General features: G+C 50.0%; 1 protein-coding gene across 1 annotated transcript in view; it reads right to left on the bottom strand.

Annotated features, from left to right (window-relative positions):
* The window catches only part of LOC100607258, a 153,954-nt gene that overhangs the window by 99,220 nt on the left and 35,180 nt on the right, over positions 1-19,554 (bottom strand). The window contains 8 exon segments of the mRNA XM_030797618.1: positions 1,601-1,692; positions 2,735-2,917; positions 3,792-3,976; positions 5,158-5,313; positions 11,803-11,997; positions 14,302-14,426; positions 15,727-15,885; positions 18,738-18,882. Of these exon segments, the coding sequence (XP_030653478.1) occupies positions 1,601-1,692; positions 2,735-2,917; positions 3,792-3,976; positions 5,158-5,313; positions 11,803-11,997; positions 14,302-14,426; positions 15,727-15,885; positions 18,738-18,882 (1,240 nt within the window).

Here is a 19,554-nt window from a genome sequence, read left to right as displayed (position 1 = left end):
TGTAGAGACAAGGTCTCACTATGCTACCCAGGCTAGTCTTGAACTCCTGGACTCAAAGAATCCTCTCACCTCGGCCTCCCTAAGTGTGGGGATTACAGGCGTGAGCTATCCGCTGGCCAGATAGCCAATATTTTATGCTTTGCGGTCATACAGTCTAGCTTGCAACTACTCAGGCTCTGCTGTTGTGGGACAAAGTGGCTACAGGTGATATGCAAATGAAGGGGGTGTGCTGTGTTCCCATACAACTTTATTTCTGGATACTGAAATTTCAATTTCATGAAGTTTTCATGGTATAAGATATTCTTCTTTTGACTCTTTTTAGCCACTTAATATAACAACCTACCCTTAGCTCACTAGCCTTATAATTAGCCATTTTGCCTACTCTGGAATATTTGAGTTGTTCCTATTTTTTCTTCTAAATAATGATGCAACAAACATCTTTGTGCACAGAGCATTTTTAAGTGATTTTGGTTTGCTTTTATAGGGTAGAATTCTAGAAGCATTATCATTGACTGAAGTGGTTGGTACAGGAAAAAAAAGCCGGGTGCAGTGGCTCATGCCTGTAATCCCAGCACTTTGAGAAGCCAAGGCAGGTGGATCACTTGAGCCCAGGAGTTCGAGACCAGCCTGGATAACATGGTGGAAACCCTGTCTCTACAAAATACAAAAAAAAAAAAAAAAACATTAGCTGGGTAGGGTGGCAAGTGCCTGTAGTCCCAGCTACTCAGGAGGCTGAGATGGGAGGATCACTTGAGCCTGGGAAGATGGAGGCTGCAGTGAGCCATGATTGCACCACTGCACTCCGGTCTGGGCAACAGAGACCGTGTCTCAATAATAATAATAATAATAATAAAAGTACAATTTCGGGATCCCAATTCGCTATGCCAAAAGCAAAAAATTAAGCTGGAAGCTGAGTCATGCAAAAGAAGCTGCCTTCTCTTTTATTCCTAAGCAGGTAGCTACAGACAAAAGGTTAAATATTTGTGCAGCTATCCTATATTCACCTTATCTTATGTAAAGTGTTGATTTATTGAGCAAGTATGAATATGTAAGTGACTATTCCCTTCCCTGCTCCTTTTCCCTTGCAGCGTGTAGATTCAGTCATGTGACCATACCCTCCCTCTTTCCCCTCCAGCCTGCCTTTCCCCTTTAAACAAAGGGAGGGAGAGCATTAGGACAAATACCTAATGCATGCGGGGCTTAGAACCTAGATGACAGGTTGATGGGTGCAGCAAACCACCATGGCACATGTATACCTATGTAACAAACCTGCATGTTCTGCACATGTATCCCAGAACTTAAAATAAAATAAAAATAATAAATAAGTACATAAATATTGAAGCTTTCAGAACCATCTCTGGAAAAAGGCACAGACCAGAGATTGTTCTGTGGATTTGTATTCCTTTATATCCAAGCATGTCCTTAACCTCGGCAAAGTAAACGTCTAAATTGATTGAAACCTGTCTCAGATACTTTTTCGTTTGCAGAATATGAATACTTTTAGAGCAGGAGAGCAACTCTGGGATCTGGAGCTGGCACTTTTCCCTTCAACCCCAGGATGCCCACCTCTGTACGATGGCATGGAGGCCTTGCTGCCTACCTTCCTCACCAGTAAAGGACTGGACCTCAGAAGGGCCAGGGACATGTCTGAGACTCCTCGCGCCATCCCTGGTGATGAGGTACAGCTGAGAGCTGGGTGGGGCAAGACGACAGTGTCAGATGTGTCATTTTCATTCATTCATTAGACAAGTAACACCTTGAGCTGCCAGAGCTTGGCACAGGGGCAAATTCTACTCTGAGAGGGGCCAGCCTTTGCGCAGTGCACATGTTGGTGGGGTGACACTCCATGGGCACAGGGACAGATACTGAGGATCACAGAGAGTGACAAGTGCTGTGAGAAACCCACATGGAGGACAGCATGGCACAGGGCTGTCTCGGGGATAGAGCAGGGCCTCCCTTAGCTGGGGTAAGGGGAGTTCTTTGCAGAGGTAACATCTGAGCAGAAATCCAAAGGATGAGAAGGAGCTTTTGTTCCAGACAGAGGACACAGCAGGTGCAAAGGCCCTGGGGTAGGAACAAGTTGGCTGCTTTAGGAGCATGGAAAGAAGGCTGGTGGGAGGGGGTCAGGATGGAGGGGGACAGTGAGTGAGGGGCAGGGAACAGGGGCAGGTGTGAGGAGGGAGGATGGAGGTGGGCAGAGCCCCCATGGGGCAGGACAAGGGAAAGAATGCGGGTAGGTGGGGCAGCCTGGACTCTCACTGCCTCTAAAATGGCCCCTCTCCAAGAGTCACCTCCCTAGGGGTCACAGACAAACATGCCCCAAAGGGACTCCAGGAAAGAGCTGAGGGGTCTGAAAGTTCTCCAGCTCTCACCTCTCAGCTGCCCACAGTCCCTGTCAGACACACTCACCCTTCACAGTCAACACACATGCTCATGGACACACACACACTCCCACGACACACTCCTCACTGACGCAGTCACAGACACACCCTCATACACACAGCAGCTCACACACACTCTCATATGTCTGATCATGTGTACTCAGACACAGGCTCATGGGTGCACATACTAACACACATGCATGCTATTGTCACATCCACACGCATGCACATCCCCTTGAGCACACGCAGACATGTGATCACACACTCACATGCATGCATGCACACACACCACACACCTGCTCACCTGCACCCTTGTGCTCATGGTTCCCTTCCTGCCGGCACTGGGCACCCACCTGAAGCTGAGCAGCTCCACAGCCTCCTCAGGCGTGTTCAGATGCACCTTAAGGTGCCGGCCCTTCTGCACCTGGATCCCGCCATCCAGGCTGGCGACGCTGCGGACACTGGTCACCCACCTCAGCCCGGCCTGCCCCAGGGCACCCGCTGTGCCCATCTGAGCCGAGATCTGGAGCAGGGCACTGAGGGACAGGCATGTACCAGCTGCATCCCGAGGGCCCTGGGGCCACAGACCCCACCTGCCACCCCCAGCGGCCCCCTGCAGTCCTGAGCCACAGCAGCCCCTCCACCACCGCCACCACTGCCACCCACAGGCTGTAACACGCACCAAGCACTTTCCAGTCCTCACCTGCACTAATTCCTCTTACAGATGGGGAAACTGAGGCTCAGAGAGGTGAAAGCACCCGCCGGGGTTCCATGACTGGGACAAAGCATGCAGCTGGGACACGTGAACCCCGAGTGTCTAAGTCCCACCCAGGCTCTCCACAGCAGAGAGCACCCAGCCTAGGGCATCCACATTCCCCATGTCAAACCCAAGGCCCAAGGACGGCTCAGCTGAGGGGCTGGGGACAGACCCTCAGCAGCACGATGACAGGTTCCAGAATCGGACCAAATATTGCACACGTTCTGCTCTGGCGCCATGTGGCCCCAGGCTGTCAGTGTCCTCGCCTTGAACCTTGGTTTCCTCATCTGTCAGTGGGAATAAGCAGCACCAGCCTTGGTTGGTCGGGAGGGGGTCGCATGAGTTTAGTGAGCTCGAGGCTAGCTCCTCTCCTCCCTTCTGGGTGGGGTGGATGGAAGGGCATAGGGTTGTGGCCAGCCACCTCGCACTGCAGTGTGACCTTGAATACGTGACCAGGCCTCTGTGAGCCTCAGTATTCCCACCTGTAAAGTGGATCTAACCACCCAGCACCTCCGCACACAGTCTCTTGGCACAGGTGTTCTGTAGAATAGGGATCCTCTCCTGCCCATATGGATGTCACCCAGACCACTGCAGCCCTCTGTAGGGATGGGATCCCACCACCTAACCCGTGCCAGCTCCCAGGAGCTAGATACCTGGGCTTGACATAACCATTCACAGAGAAATCCGAGCGCTGCTGGAAGTCAGCGGTTCCTCGGACCCGGATGCTGATGGCGGCCGAGGCATTTAGGGTCAGCCGGGCAGGAAGGCCAGACACCGTGGGAAAGACCAGCTCCTCTGTGGCCAGGCTCAGCCTCCGGTTCATCTGCACCTCCTGCCCCTGCAGCCAAGAAACCATAAGCGGGGGTTGGGTGCCGTGGCGCACCCCTGTAATCACAGCACTTTGGGAGGCCGAGGTGGGTGGATCACTTGAGCCCAAGAGTTCGAGACCAGCCTGGCCAACATGGGAAAACCCTGTCACGACTAAAAATATAGAAATTAGCTGGCATGGTGGCGCATGACTGTAATCCCAGCTACTCGGGAAGCTGAAGCAGGAGAGTTGCTTGAACCTGGGAGGCAGAAGTTGCAGTGAGCCGAGATCGAGCCACTGCATTCCAGCCTGGGCAACAAAGCAAGACTCCATCTCAAAAAAAAGAAGCAAACCATAAGGGGACACGTGGCCACCCCTGCTGTGGGCCAGGCACCCTCTGAGTACTGAGCACAAGAGATTTCATTTGTCCTCAGAGGGCACGTGATCCCAGTTTCCAAATGAGGAAACTGAGGCCACAAAGATAAATCTCCCACCAAGTCCCGGTAACTAGAAAGGGATAGAGCTAGGTTTGAACCCAGGAAGTTTGCTTATGAGAAAAGGTCAGAGGTCAGGTTCAGTCAGGTGGGGAGGAGCGTGGATCCTGCCTAAGGTTCCAGGCAGTTAGTAAGCACCGGGCAAGCTGCGAGCACCCTGCTGCATTTTCACCATGTTAGTTCCTTTAATACAATTGCTCTATGAATGGATATTTTGGTTTTTTGCTTTCAGACAGTGTCTCGCTCTGTCGCCCAGGCTGCAGTGCAGTGGTGCAGTCTTGGCTCGCTGCAACCTCTGCCTGCCGAGTTCAAGCAATTCTCCTGCCTCTGCCTCCCGAGGAGCTAGGACTACAGATGCCCGCCACCATGCCTGGCTAAGTTTTGTGTTTTCAGTAGAGACAGGGTTTCGCCATGTTGGCCAGGCTGGTCTCAAACTCCTGATCTCAGGTGATCCACCCGCTCCAACCTCCCAAAGTGCTGGGATTACAGGCATGAGCCACTTCACCCAGCCAGATATTTTGTTATTTTTTATTTATTATCCCCGTTTCACAGATGCAGAAACTAAGGCCATGGCAAGTGAATCAATAGCTTAGAGGAGGTAAACGACAGAGCTGGGATTTTTGACCTTGGGCAGCCTGGCTCCAAATTTCATGCCCTTAAGTGCTGTGCCAAAGTGTCACAGGGCAGAGGGCATGGGTAGGGGCAGGCAGGAGCTACCTTCATGAGCTTGATGGCGAGCTCGGCCAGGTTCAGGGACCAGTGGTTCACATGACTCCCCGTGGCCCCGCAGTTCACAAAGCTCAGCTCCTGCCCCAGCACCTTCATGCTCAGCTCGCATCGCAGAGCCTGCCGGGCCCCACGCCTCCGGGTCACCTGGGGGAGGGCCCAGACAGGTCACAAAGAACGGAGTTAGGGTTAGCAGAGTAATATGGTTTGGCTGTGTCCCCACCCAAATCTCATGTTGTAGCTCCCGTAATTCCCACATGCCGTGGGAAGGACCCTATGGGAGATGACTGAATCATGGGGGCGGTCCTTCCCGTGCTGTTCGCGTGATAGTGAATGGCGCTCGGGAGATCCTATGGTTTTAAAAATGGGAGTTTCTCTGCACAAGCTCTTTCTTTGCCTGCTGTCATCCATGTAATACGTGACTTCCTCTCCTTGCCTTCCACCATGATTTTGAGGCCTCCCCAGCCACTCGGAACTACAAATCTATTAAATTTCTTTCTTTTGTAAATTGCCCAGTCTCTCGTATGTCTTCATCAGTAGCATGAAAACGAACTAATACACAGGGCAAAGTGCCTGTACTTTGGGAGGGGGAAGAGGTGGCTGAAGAGAAAGGTCAAGAACTTGTGGGGTCCAGATGAGGCTTGCAAAACTCCTAGAGCATGAACCAAATCCCAACCCCAGATGTGTTTTCTCTGACTTGCACAGTAGTGCCCAATGCTGAGAGAGAGTATGTATGTTTTCATGAAGGTTTTATTTTAGGATAATTTTAGATTAACAGAAAAGTTGAAAACTGGCTTGGAATGGTAGCTCATGCCTCTAGTCCCAGCACGTGGGAGGCCGAGAAAAGAGAATTGCTTGAGGCCAGGAGTTTAAGACCAGCCTGGACTGCATATCGAGACCCTATCTCTACAAAATTAAAAAAATTTTTTTAAAAAGCCGGGTATGGTGGCACCCGACTGTACTTCCAGCTACTTGGGAAGCTGAGGTGGGAGGATCACTTGAGCCCAGGAGTTCAAGGCTGCAGCGAGCTACGATCATGCCACTATACTCCAGCCTGGACAACAGACAGAGCAAGACCCTATCTCTGAAAAAAACAAGAAACGAAAAAAAAAGAAAATTTGCAAAGACAGTACAGAGAGTTCCCATGTATCCTTACCTGATTTCCCCATTGTTAACATCTTACATCACCAGGATGCATGGTGCAAACTAACAAACCAACATTGGTATGTTTCCATCAACTAAACTCCAGAGTTCATTTACATTTCACCAGTTTTTCCATTAATGTCCTCTTTCAGTCCTGAGATCCAATCCAGCAAACCCCACTGCATCTCATTGCCGTATCTCCCTCGTCTCTGGTTCACAGCAGTTTTTTAGTCTTTGATTGTTTTTCATGCCATGTACGTTTTTCATAAATTGAATTTGGAAATTGGGAGATTTTATGCAAAACCCAGCTCTCCAGCTTCTCCATAAAGAGAACCATCGGGCTGCCCACCCTCCCCACAACAAGAGGCAACAAGGAACCAGAGCTGAGCAGTGGCTGCCACTTTAGCTGCGCCATGGGCTTCCTCTGTCGGCCACAGTCCCCACCACTCCCTACTGCCTCTCCAACACTGAGGCCAAGTATCTGCTGCCATTCATCACTGCACTCATACACAGTGCTTCTAGGGATGTGAGTCTCTAGGAAAAGCGAGAAAATAACGGACAAAGGGGACTGTGCATTCTAAGAAAAACTGTTTATATCTAGCCGACCTCCCTCTTTCAAGTCTCTTGCTGCCCCCAGCTCTAGTCCAAGATGCTTTTAAGAGCAAGGATTATTGCCCTGCTCATCCTGGTGTTCCCAAGCCCCAGGTTTACACTTGGTGGTTAGGAAACATGTGATCAAGTGAACCAATGCCCCAACCATCCACCTTGGTCACTGTCAGATGTACATGGCAATGACATTTTATAGGAGCAAAATGTTGTCAATAATCTAAGACTCCATCAATGGGAAAATGGTTATGTAAACTGTGGTCCCTACCCATAGGATGAATATTAAAATACCTGCAAATGGTGAGCTTCTAATAAGAAAATACTCAAGTGATAATAAGTAGAGAAAAAGACTAAGCAATTTCACCCTAAGACCAAGCAATTTCACCCTAAGACTAAGCAACTTCAGTCCTAGGTGTACGCCCGACAGGTACGAATACACACGTTCCCTAACAAGGCAGGCCCAAGAGTCTTCATAGCACTGTATGTAACAGCCAGCAACTGATGGATACAGAAATTGTTGTTTGTTCACACAATGGAATACTATGCAGCTACGAAAAGGAACAAATTATAAGTACACACCACAGGATAGAGAAATCTCACCAATTTTAAACCAAAGTCAGACACAAAAAGAAGTACAAGAGCAGCACTATTCAGTCACAAAAAGGCAGAAACAACCCAAATGTCCATCAGTGAATGAATGGATAAACACACATGGTACATCCATACGATGAAATATGACTTGACCTTAGATAGGAATGGAGTACTGACCTAAACTACAATGTGGGTGAATTTCCAAAACACTAGGCTAAGAGGAAGATGCCAGACACAAAGGTCACATATTATATGGTTCTATTTACATGAAATATCCGAAAGAGGTAAATCCATAGAGACAGGAAGCAAATTGGTGGCTATTGGAGGCTAGGAGGAGGGGCTGCTGGGAAGTGACTCTTTCATGGGTGCAGTGTCTCTTTTGGGGGTGATAAAAGTGTTCTGGAACCAGACAGAAGTGGTGGTGGCACAACCTGGTGAATGTACTAAATACCATGGAATTGTTCACTTTTTTTTTTTTTTTTTTTTTTTTTTTGAGGCAGAGTCTCACTCTGTTGCCCGGGCTGGAGTGCAGTGGCCCCATCTCGGCTCACTGCAAGCTCCGCCTCCCGAGTTCACGCCATTCTCCTGCCTCCGCCTCTCCAAATAGCTGGGACTACAGGCGCCCGCCACCACGCCCAGCTAATTTTTTGTATTTTTAGTAGAGACGGGGTTTCACCGTGGTCTCGATCTCCTGACCTCGTGATCCGCCCGCCTCGGCCTCCCAAAGTGCGGGGATTACAAGCGTGAGCCACTGCGCCCGGCTTTTTTTTTTTTTTTTTTTTTTTTTCAGACAAAGTCTCACTCTTGCCGCCCAAGTTAGAGTGCAATGGTGCGATCTTGGTTCACTGCAACCTCTGCCTCTTGGGTTCAGGCAATTCTTCTGCCACAGTCTCTTGAGTAGGTGGGATTATAAGCACCTGCCACCACACCTGGCTAATTTTTGTATTTTTAGTAGAGGCGGGGTTTCACCATGTCGGCCAGGCTGGTCTCGAACCCCTCATCTCAGGCAATCCACCCACCTTAGACTCCCAAAGTGCTGGGATTGCAGGCATGAGCCACGGCGCCCAGTCCTATTCGATTTTTCATTTTTATTTTTTTGAAACGGAGTCTCGCTCTGTCACCCAGGCTGGAGTGCAGTGGCGCTATCTTGGCTCTCAGCAACCTCCGCCTCCCAGGTTTAGGTGATTCTCCTGCCTCAGCCTCCAGAATATCTGAGATTACAGGCGCACACCACCATGCCCAGCAAATTTTTTGCGTCTTTAGTAGAGACAGGGTATCACTATGCTGACCCGGCTGGTCTTGAACTCTTGAGCTCAAGTTATCCACCCACCTTGGCCTCCCAAAGTGCTGGGATTACAGACAGGAACCACCATGCCCGGCCAATTGCTCACTTTAAAATGGTTATTTTTACATATGAGAATTTCATCTCTTAAAAAAAAGAAGAATATATGGTGAATGATTCCATTTATACAAAGTTTACAAAAGGAACTGGATGTGACTTCTACTGCCAACCAAATTGGAGTAATGAAGACTGGGTTCAACCTCCCACGTGGAGCAGCTGGTAACCCAGATGACACAGGCTCAACAATGGTTCCCAAGACACAGACATCAGGCAACCCAAGACGATGAACCCCAAGAGATGTAAACAAGCAAGATGAGCCCAGCTTCCTGCCTGCAGACAGTGTCCAGGCTGTGGTGCAAGGAGTGGGAATGGAGGCTGAGCCGGGGGACTCTCTGAACTGAGGAGCTGGGGGTATGGGGAGACCCTGGCAGCTGGATTTTGCAGGGCAGGGTACCAGAGAGGAGAGGGCTGAACAGAGAGCATGCTTGGAGGTCTGCAGAAGGTCCTATGAGAATCTCTGTAACATCCCATCAGGAAAAATTTCTGAGCTGTAAGAGTCAAAGCTCTATCAGCCAAAGAAACTAATAAACTTCATGAAAATTAAGACTTCCTGCTATTTTTTGGAAGACACCATTGAGACAACAAAAAGACACACCACAGACTGAGAGAAAAAATTTCTGAGTTACGTATCTGATGAAGAACTTGTTTCTGGTCAGGCGTGGTGGGTCACACCTGTAATCCCAGCACTTTGGGAGGCTGAGGCGGGAAGATGACTTGAGGTCAGGACTTCAAGATCAGCCTGGGCAACACAGTAAGACCCCATCTCAACAAAAAAAGAAAAAAACTTAGGTGTGGCAGTACTGCCTATAGTTCCAGCTACTCGGGAGGCTGAGGCAGGAAGATCACTTGAGCCCAGCAGGTCAAGGGTGCAGTGAGCTATGATCACACCACTGCACTCCAGCCTGGATGACAGAACCAGACCTCAACTCAAAAAAAAAAAAAAAGAAAAAAATCAACAACTTATTTCTGGAATATAGAAAGAATTCTCAAAACTCAATAATAAGAAAACAAGCCAACAAAATAAGATGAGCAAAAGATTTCAATGTACATTTCACCAAAGAAGATGTACAACAGCAAATGAGCACGTGAAAAGATTATCAACGTCATTAGTCATTAGGGAAATGCAAATTAAAGCCACAAGATACCACAACACATTACTGGAATGGTTAAAATTAAAAAGTCTAACCATATCAAGTGTTAGTGAGGATGTGGAGAAACTGGAACTCTCACACACTGCTGGCAGGAATGCAAAAAGGTACAGCCACTTGGGAGAATGGTTTAGCAGCTTTAGAAAAATTTAAACATATACCTACCATATGATCCAACCACACCTACTAATTATCGAAGAGAAACAAAAGCACATGCCTAAAGACTTGTACACAAATATTCATAGCAGCTTTCTTTTTAATAGCCAAACCCTGGAAACAACTCAAATGTCGATCAACAGGTGAATGGAGAAACAAACTCTGGCATATCTATACAATGGAATACCATTTAGCAATAAAATGAAAGAAACCATGTTATAACCTATAGCATGGGTGAGCCTCAGAATAATTATGCTGAATAAAAGAAGCCAAACGAAAAAGACTACATGCTTTTTTTAAAAAGGACATGTTGGCAAGTGTGGTGGCTCACACTTGTAATCCCAGCAGTTTGGGAGGCCAAGGCAGGAGGATTACTTGAGCCCAGGAGGTTGACACCAGCCTGGGCAACATAATGAGACCCTGTCTGTACAACATTTAAAAAAAAAAAAAACTAGACAGGCATGATGGCATATGCCTATAGTCCCAGCTACTCTGCAAGCTGAGGTGAAAGGATTGCTTGAGCCTGGGGTGCAAAGGTTGCAATGAGCCAAGAGCATGCCACTGCACTCCCACTTGACAGAGTGAGATTGTCTCCAAAAAAAAAAAAAAAAAAAAAAAAAAAGGACATGCTGTGTGACCTAATTTACATAATATTCTAGAAAATGCAAACAAATCTATGGTGACAGAAAGCCTGTCACTAGTTTCTGGGGACAGAGGAGAAGTAAGAGGAAGGGATTATTTTTTTTTGGAGACGGAGTCTCACTCTGTCTCCCAGGCTAGAGAGCAGTGGTGCTATCTCGGCTCATTGCAAGCTCCGCCTCCTGGGTTCACGCCATTCTCCTGCCTTAACCTCCTGAGCAGCTGGGACTACAGGCACCCACCACCACGCCTGGCTAATTTTTTGTATTTTTAGTAGAGATGGGGTTTCACCGTTTAAGCCAGGATGGTCTCGATCTCCTGACCTCGTGATCCGCCCGCCTCGGCCTCCCAAAGTGCTGGGATTACAGGCGTGAGCCACCGCGCCCGGCCGGAGGAAGGGATTATTAAGGATCTGGAAGAGACTTTTGGGGGCGATGGGTATGTTCATAAACTTTATCATGGTGATGATCTCATGAGTGTGTACATGGGTCAGAATGTATCAAATTGTACACCTTAACCACGTACTAGTGTTCACCGTGTGTCAATTAGACCTCAACAAAGCTCCTTTTTAAAAAGTAGAACAAATTGATGCTGCCAGAAGTCAGAAGAGTGGTTACCCCTGGTTAAGGATGGGTATTAACAAGAACAGGAGGACAAAAGGGAGGCTGGGAGCTGGAGATGGTCTGGGTGCTGGTGACATGCGTGTGTTGAGGTGGTGGACAGGCAGGCTGTACACTTACAACTTATGGACTTTTCCATGTGTAGGATCTATTTCAAGCAACAGTTTTTCCAAATAAAGCCAGCTACCAGTTGACTACTCAGATTTGAACCAGCCACTTAGGAGGAAGCATGGTCAGAGTTCATAGACACTGAAGTCTCAGGTTCAAAAGCCCGAGCAGAAGCAGGATAGGCCTGCCTGGGGGAGTAGGGTGGCTGTGGCAACTCCCTTACCTTCTGCTGTAGGTCTCTCATCCTTCTGTCTCTGTCTCCTGGACACTTGGGGCTGGCTGGCTGTGGTGCAGGCCCTGGTTCTGGCCCTGGGGGCTTTTCTGGCTCGGGCTCTCTCCCGTCTTTCTGACCCCAGAATGACTTCCTGCCAAACAGCCTTCGAGCAATTTCCTCAGCATTTTCCAGCCGGAGCCCAAGCTGGGAAGGGAAGCCAGGGACTCAGGGAGTAACAATTCAGTCACAGGGGTGATGGTGAGCTGTTAGGCTGGGGATATGAATGGGGGACCCAGAAGGCTTGGCCAGGGCACTCCAGGCTCCCTGGAGCTGAGGTTCAGGGACACAACCTTGGAAAATCCACCACTGTCTCTGTATCTGCTTGGTAGACACCACACGGCAAGAATTCTTGCCAATTCTTTAAGGCTTGGGTCAAATGTCATCAGCTCTGGGAAGCCCTCCCTGAACTCCCATGTCACTCTCTTCCCACCTCCTCTGCCCCACACACAATATACTCAGATTGGAATGTGTGTCTTCCTCGAAAGATCCAGGATGAGGGCAAGGGCTCGTGTACCAATCACTAGGCACCTGCACGACCTCCCCTGGAGGGGGGGTGGTTCTCAAACTTTGATAGGTGAATAAATGGATCCTTCCTTCTGTCCCTCCCGTCTTCCACCTGCCCATCCATGCACCCCTCTGTTCACCTATCCTTTTGTCCTTCCCATCCATCCATCCATCTGCCTCTCCACCTTCCATCTTTTCTTTTCTTTGTTCTATCCATCCTTATTCCTATTCATCCATCTGCTCTTCCTTTCTTATGGACCCCTCTCCTTCCATCTATTCTTTCTTCCCTCTTTCCATCCAGACATTTCTGATAGCATTTTCAGAGAAGTTACCAGAGACCAGCCCTTGACAATGACTGGTGAGTGGATGGATGGGTAATAGATGGATTTGTGACTCAGAGGATAAACGATGGATGAGTGGGAGAACAGATGAATAGATGGGTAGGTGAGACAGTAGACAGAGATGGATGGGAAATTACATGGCTGGATGGACACACAGATGCACAGATGGGAGGGTGGGTATGTCCATGGATGGGTAGGCGGGTAGACAGGTGAATAAGTGAATAGATGGATGGGTGGGTGGGTGGTTTGGTAAATGGACGGAGTAAACAGACTGATGGATGAAAGGATGGATGGATGGAGGGATGGATGATAGGTGGGTAGATGGATGATGGGTGGGCAGATGGATGAATGATGGTGGATAGATGGTGGGTGGGTGAAGATGATGGGTGGGTGAATGCATGATGGGTGGGCGGGTGGGTGGGTGAAAGGATGATGGGTGGGTGGGTGGGTGAACGATGATGGGTGGGTGGGTGGGTGGGTGGGTGGGTGAAGGATGATGGGTGGGTGGGTGGGTGGTGAACCGATGATGGGTGGGTGGGTGAACATGATGGGTGGGTGAACCAATGATGGGTGGGTGGGTGGGTGGGTGAACCGATGATGGGTGGGTGGGTGGGTGGGTGAACCGATGATGGGTGGGTGGGTGGGTGGGTGGGTGAACCGATGATGGGTGGGTGGGTGGGTGGGTGAACCGATGATGGGTGGGTGGGTGGGTGGGTGAACCGATGATGGGTGGGTGGGTGGGTGGGTGAAGGATGGGGGGTGGGGGTGGGTGAACCGATGGCGGGGGGGGTGGGTGAGGGGGGTGGGTGGTGGGTGAACGGATGATGGCGGGGTGGGTGGGGTGGGGTGGGTGGGTGAACGGATGATGGCGGGGTGGGTGGGGGGGGGGGGGGGGGGGGGGGGGTGGGGGGGTGGGTGGGTGGGTGAACGGATGATGGGGGGTGGGTGGGTGGGTGGGTGGATGATGGGTGGGTGGGTGGGTGGGTGGGTGGATGTGGTGGGTGGGTGGATGGGATGGGTTGGGTGGGTGGTGGATGGGTGGGTGGGTGGGTGGATGGGTGGGTGGGTGGATGAATGGATGATGGGTGGGTGGGTGGGTGGTGGATGAATGGATAATGGGTGGGGTGGGTGGGTGGATGATGGGTGGGTGGATGAATGGGGGGGGGGGGGGGGGGGGGGGGGGGTGGTGGATGAATGGATGATGGGTGGGTGGGTGGATGAATGGACAATGGGTGGGTGGGTGGATGAATGGATAATAGGTGGGTGGGTGGGTGGATGAATGGATGATGGGTGGGTGGATGAATGGATAATGGGTGAGTGGGTGGGTGGGTGTATGGATGAGATGAATGAGAGGGATGTGGGTGGATGGACAGATGGACAGATGAGCAGGTAAGTGGATAGATGGACGGAGGGATGGAGGCATGTAGGTGAATTCATAGATGTATGGACATATCTATGGGTGGGTGGGTGACTAGATATTAGGGGAAGAGATTGAACAATGGAGGCAAGCGATGGACAGACAGACAGGTCAGTGACTGGGATATTTTTTGGCCCCAAGTCTAGGAGAGGCCCTGCAGAGGCTACAGCAAGGCTCCCCTCTAACCTCCAGAAGGTTGAAGGCACGGCCCATGGTATGGATGGTCAGGTTGACTGTGGCAGAACGGGGAAGAAAGGACGCAGGAGAGAAGAGAAGGGTCCTCTCCAGGTTGGCTCCCAGGCTGCCAGACACTAGGAGTAAGAAAAGAACATCAGTACTGTGAGTGTACATTCTGTACACTTACAGAGTGGGGTCTGGCTACTACCACAGGGCCATACCCTGAGACAGGGCCAGACACATGGTGCGTCTTCCCACCCCTCCCTGGCCAGGATGGGAAACAGCCTTAAGCCTTTTCAAGAACAGAGGGAGTCCAGGACGGAGAGTCACACACACCCACTTCTGCTGACAGGCAGAGAGGAGGTGCCCAGAGCACCCAACCCCAGGCTTCCCAGAATGGCTGAGGTCATTTTGGAGCCTTAGGTTGAAAGAGATTCCCTTTTTTATTTTCTGTTTAATTACAACAAAGAGGCAGTCTCAGTGTCGGGCTAATCTCTTAACACAGGAAAAAACATTTCTCATAATTCACAGCCCTCAGCAAACCACAGAATCCAGAAGAATTTAATAAAACAGTGTTTCGGCCAGGCACAGCGGCTCATGCCTGTAATCTCAGCTTTGGGAGGCCGAGGTAGGCAAATCACTTGAGGCCAGGGGTTCGAGACCAGCCTGGTCAGCATGGTGAAACCCTGTCTCTACTAAAAATACAAAAATTACCCGGGCATGGTGGTGTGCGCCTGTAGTCCCAGCTATTCGGGAGGCTGAGGCAGAAGAATCACTTGAACCCTGGAGGCAGAGGTTGTGGTGAGACGAGATTGTGCCACTGTACTCCAGCCTGGGCAACAGGGCAAGAGTCCGTGTCAAAAAAAAAAAAAATCAGTGTTTCATTACCCACCTCTGAATGTACAGTACTTCTTTTTAGGACTACCTTCTCTATACAGAGAGTTAAGTTGATTTTCTATTAATGGCAGTGATAGATAATTTCCTTTTTAACATAAATATAAGGTACAAAGAGCCAATTTAGAGAAAAGATGTAAGTATTCAGTTGAATGCCATAAAATAACTGATATGACTTCTGTCTTCCAAAAAAAATGCAGCAGGTGCTATGGAAATACTGCAAATATATTTTGGAACAAGCAGCATGTAAGTTTTTTTTTTTGTTTTTTGAGACAGAGTCTCACACTGTCACCCACGCTGGAGTGCAGCGGTGCAATCATGCCTCACTGCAGACTCGACCTCCTGGGCTCAAGCAGTCCTCCTGCCTCAGCCTCCCAAAGTGCTGGGATTACAAGTTTGAGCCACCACACCCGACTGGCATGTAAATATTTGACCCCTTGACACAGCATCTGATCCATATGCTCTCAAGAGCTGGAGCTCCAGGGTCCCCCAGCCTTTGCGGTCCCAGAGCAGGACAGCGGCTGCCCAGGATGGCCATACCTGATTGGAAGGTGACATCAGAATAGGACGAGTGTTTCCACATTTCTGGGTGGAACTCCTGGCTGAGGATGTCCTCGGGGAGGGTGTCCCGCAGGGCCCGTTTCAGGGGGTCGTGCGTCTCCAGCAGCTGCAGGAGGTGACTCCACACAAAAGAACCCACTGGAATAGAGTCATGGGCAGCAGGGAGGGGCTGTGAGGAAAGGGCCAGCAGCTGGTGCTGTCCAGAGAAAAGACCCTCCCGACCCCATCCCAGTCCTGCAATCCCCACACACGGGGCTTCTCAGGAGTCGGGCTGCAGAGACCTACGTCCTCTTTCAAGAAACAGCAGCCAACAAGTCGGGCCTGAACAGAACTTGGAAATCCAGCCCATGTATGGAATTCTGACACTCTTCCCAGAAGAGAAAGGAAGGTGTCATGGGCTCGAAAGTCAGACCTGAGTCTGAACCCAGTCCCAAAGCTCAAAAGCTGTGTGACCTTGGGATGGTCCCTCTGCCTCTCTGAGCCTCAGTTTCCCCATCAGTGAAAATGGGAAGTCAGACCTGATTTCAAATCCTCGTTCCACCATGTACCAGTTGTGGCCTGAGATGGTCCTCCAGCTCTGGGAACCTTAGTTTTCTTATCTGAAAAAGGAACTAACAAAGTGCCCTGCAGGGCTTTTTGGGAAGATCAGTTAAAAGCAGAGCCCGGACCTGAAAAGACTAAGTACGTTTCAGGATCAACAAAAGGTGACATGTGACCCATGAGTGTCCCTGGAGGAATAAAGATCAAATGAAAGCTTCAAGGGACTGAGTCCAACGGGGAATATTAGAGTCCTACAGGGAGCCCCCAACCCTCCCCCTATTGTCCCAGGCTCTTAGAAGATCCAGTCAGGGGCTTCTGGAACAATCTATCACAGAATAGAGCAGAACGTGGGTTTTTAGGGATAAGGTGCCCACTTATTCCCACTGGACAATACATCAGGTGGTACCCCAGGGCCACTATGGAGGCTGAGCCCCTCAGCTGACACCCTGAGGAGGGGTTTAGCACACATCACACCCCATGCCTGAAACTGCCAGTGCAGACAGCTGTATCTTCCAATAGTGCCATCTCTTCAGAATGTAATTCAGCAACATCACATCAGACTTTCAAATGTGCGTACCCTTTACCATGGCAACTTATCTTCTGGGAAATTATCCTAAAGTGAGATTAACTCAAGGGTCAAAGGTAGCTGTGCAGGTAGCTTTGCGGTTGTTGCTTCTAATGGCAAAAGACCAGAAACAGCCTAAAGGCCTATCAGTGGAGACTGGTAAAATGGGTTATAGTACAAACTTCTGGCGGAACACCCACATGGCCACAGATGAGAGTCCATAAGACCTATAGATGAGCGACAAGCTCCTAGACATGCTAAAGACAAAAAGCAAGGAGCAGGCTGGACCAGTGGCTCACCCCTGTCATCCCAAGCACTTTGGGAGGCTGAGGTGGACGGATCACCTGAAGTCAGGAGTTCGAGACCAGCCTGTCTCACATGGCAAAACCATCTCTACTAAAAGAATACAAAAATTAGCCAGGCATGGTGGTGCGCATCTGTAATCCCAGATACTCAAGAGGCTGAGGCAGGGGAATTTCTTGAACCCAGGAGGCAGAGGTTGCAGTGAGCCATGACCGTACCATTGGACTCTAGCCTGGGCAACAGAGTGAGACTCTGTCACAAAAAAAAAAAGAAAAAGAAAAAGAAAAAAACTGGGCGCAGTGGCTCATGCCTGTAATCCCAGCACTTTAGGAGGCTGAGGTGGGCAGATCATGAGGTCAGGAGATTGAGACCATCCTGGCTAATGTGGTGAAACCCAGTCTCTACTAAAAGAACACAAAAAATTAGCCAGGCAAGGTGGTGGGCGCCTGTAGTCCTAGCTATTTGAGAGGCCGAGGAAGGAGAATGACATGACCCCGGGAGGCAGAGCTTGCAGTGAGCCAAGATCGCACCACTGCACTCCAGGCTGGGCAACAGAGAAAGACTCTGCCTCAAAAAACAAAACAAAACAAAAAACAAAACAAAAAAGCCAAGCACAACAGCAAGTAGAACATGATCCTGGGATGCTATTGTTAAGAGATACATGTGTATGTTTATCTATGTATTACAAGTTCTGATGTAATACAAAGGACAACTGTTCACAGCGTGTATCTTCAGGACACAGGAAAATATTGGCGGCAAGAGGAAGGAAGACTAATTTTACATTTGTCCCTTGCCTATGCTTTAAAATTTTGACTATATAGCTACACTGCATTAATAATAATAGCAGTAGTGATAACAACATAAAAAGCAACAGTCACACATATGGTACTTACTATGCTTTCTAAATGTCTTTGTGTATTAATTCATTTTATGCTCACAACACTCTATGAAGGAGATACTAGCATCATCCCTATTTTACAGGTACAGAAATGGAGGCTGACAAAGGTTTACTTACTTGTCTAAAGGCATACAGCAAGGAAGTCGTGAAGCTGGGATTTGAACCTGGGCTCTCAGGCTCCAGGCTCTCACCCCACTGTACATTATGGAAAATTTTTCAACAATCAGTTGAACTTATTTTTTTGAATTTACATCTTTGGGTTCAGGTGCCTATATAAAGGGAATTGTCTCACTCCAGAAGGGATCTGAGATTTACCGATGCCATCCCTCTTCTATCTTAGGTCTCTCTTTAGGATACTGTGTCGTGATCTGGCCAGAGCTAAAAGAGGCCTCACTGATTCCCATCCCATTTTACAGATGACGAAACTGAGGACCAGAGAGGAGAAGCAACTTCTCCAAAGTCATCCAATGACAGAATGGGGACTGGAATTGCCATGTGGTATAGGGAAGAATACACAGCCCCTTATCTAGACGGTGTAGTGGAGAAACAGGGAAAAAAGAAGACAGGAGGATACCAAAGGGGTGGAGGGGAGAGGATGCTCTCAAACCCCCTGCACTCTTCAGGAGGTGCCCTCCCACCCCCACCCCTGCCCATACCCCTCCCACAAACACACCCATGGCTCACCCTGGGTGGACAGCTCGCCTGCCTGGGTGTGCCGCACCTGGGCAAACACCTCCTCACTGGGGCATCTCATCAGGGCCAAGTAGGCATTGATACGGATCTCAGCATCCTCCTCCGGGGATTGGTACAGGCGGGAGAGCACAGATCGCTGGCTCGGGCAGAAGGAAGGCCATCACCCAAGGCCCACCTACCTCCACCCAGGAATATGATGCCCCTGGCTCCAGCAGGTGGACCTGCTGCCTAGCCCCAGCTGTCCTGATGTCCCCACTGTGGGAGGCTTCCCCGACACACACTCACCTGTGGCGCAGTTGTGGGAGGTAGCAGGAGTTCACTGACTGTGCCTAATTCCCAGTCTACCAGCCCCAGCATAAAGCCTCATCAATTCCCCAACAAATGGGCATAGCTACATTCCAATAAAACTGTCTACAAAAACAGCATAGTGTCTCGCCACACAGGAGGTCTTTAAATGTCTTGGCCTTCCTGGGCCCCTTCCTAAGCAAGCCACCTCCCCACATTGTGACTCCCTCAATACCTATTGGCTTCCTCCACAGCCAGCCAGCCACCCCACCCATTCACCCCATCCACCCCACCCACCCATCCCACCCACCCCTCCACCCACCCCACCCCACCCCCCATCCACCCCCCCCCCCCCCCCCCCCCCCCCCCCCCCCCCCCCCCCCCCCCCCCCCACCCACCCATCCCCCACCCCACCCACCCGTCCATCTATCCCACCCCACCCACCCTCCATCCCACCCACCCATCCATCATCCACCCACCCACCCATCCATCCACCCACCCCCCCCCCCCCCACCCGTCCATC

This window comes from Nomascus leucogenys, chromosome 18 (genome assembly GCF_006542625.1).
Source record: "Nomascus leucogenys isolate Asia chromosome 18, Asia_NLE_v1, whole genome shotgun sequence".
Taxonomy (NCBI): Eukaryota; Metazoa; Chordata; class Mammalia; order Primates; family Hylobatidae; genus Nomascus; species Nomascus leucogenys.
The sequence above is the reverse complement of the archived record's forward strand: the minus strand, read 5'-3'. Positions and strand labels throughout refer to the sequence as shown.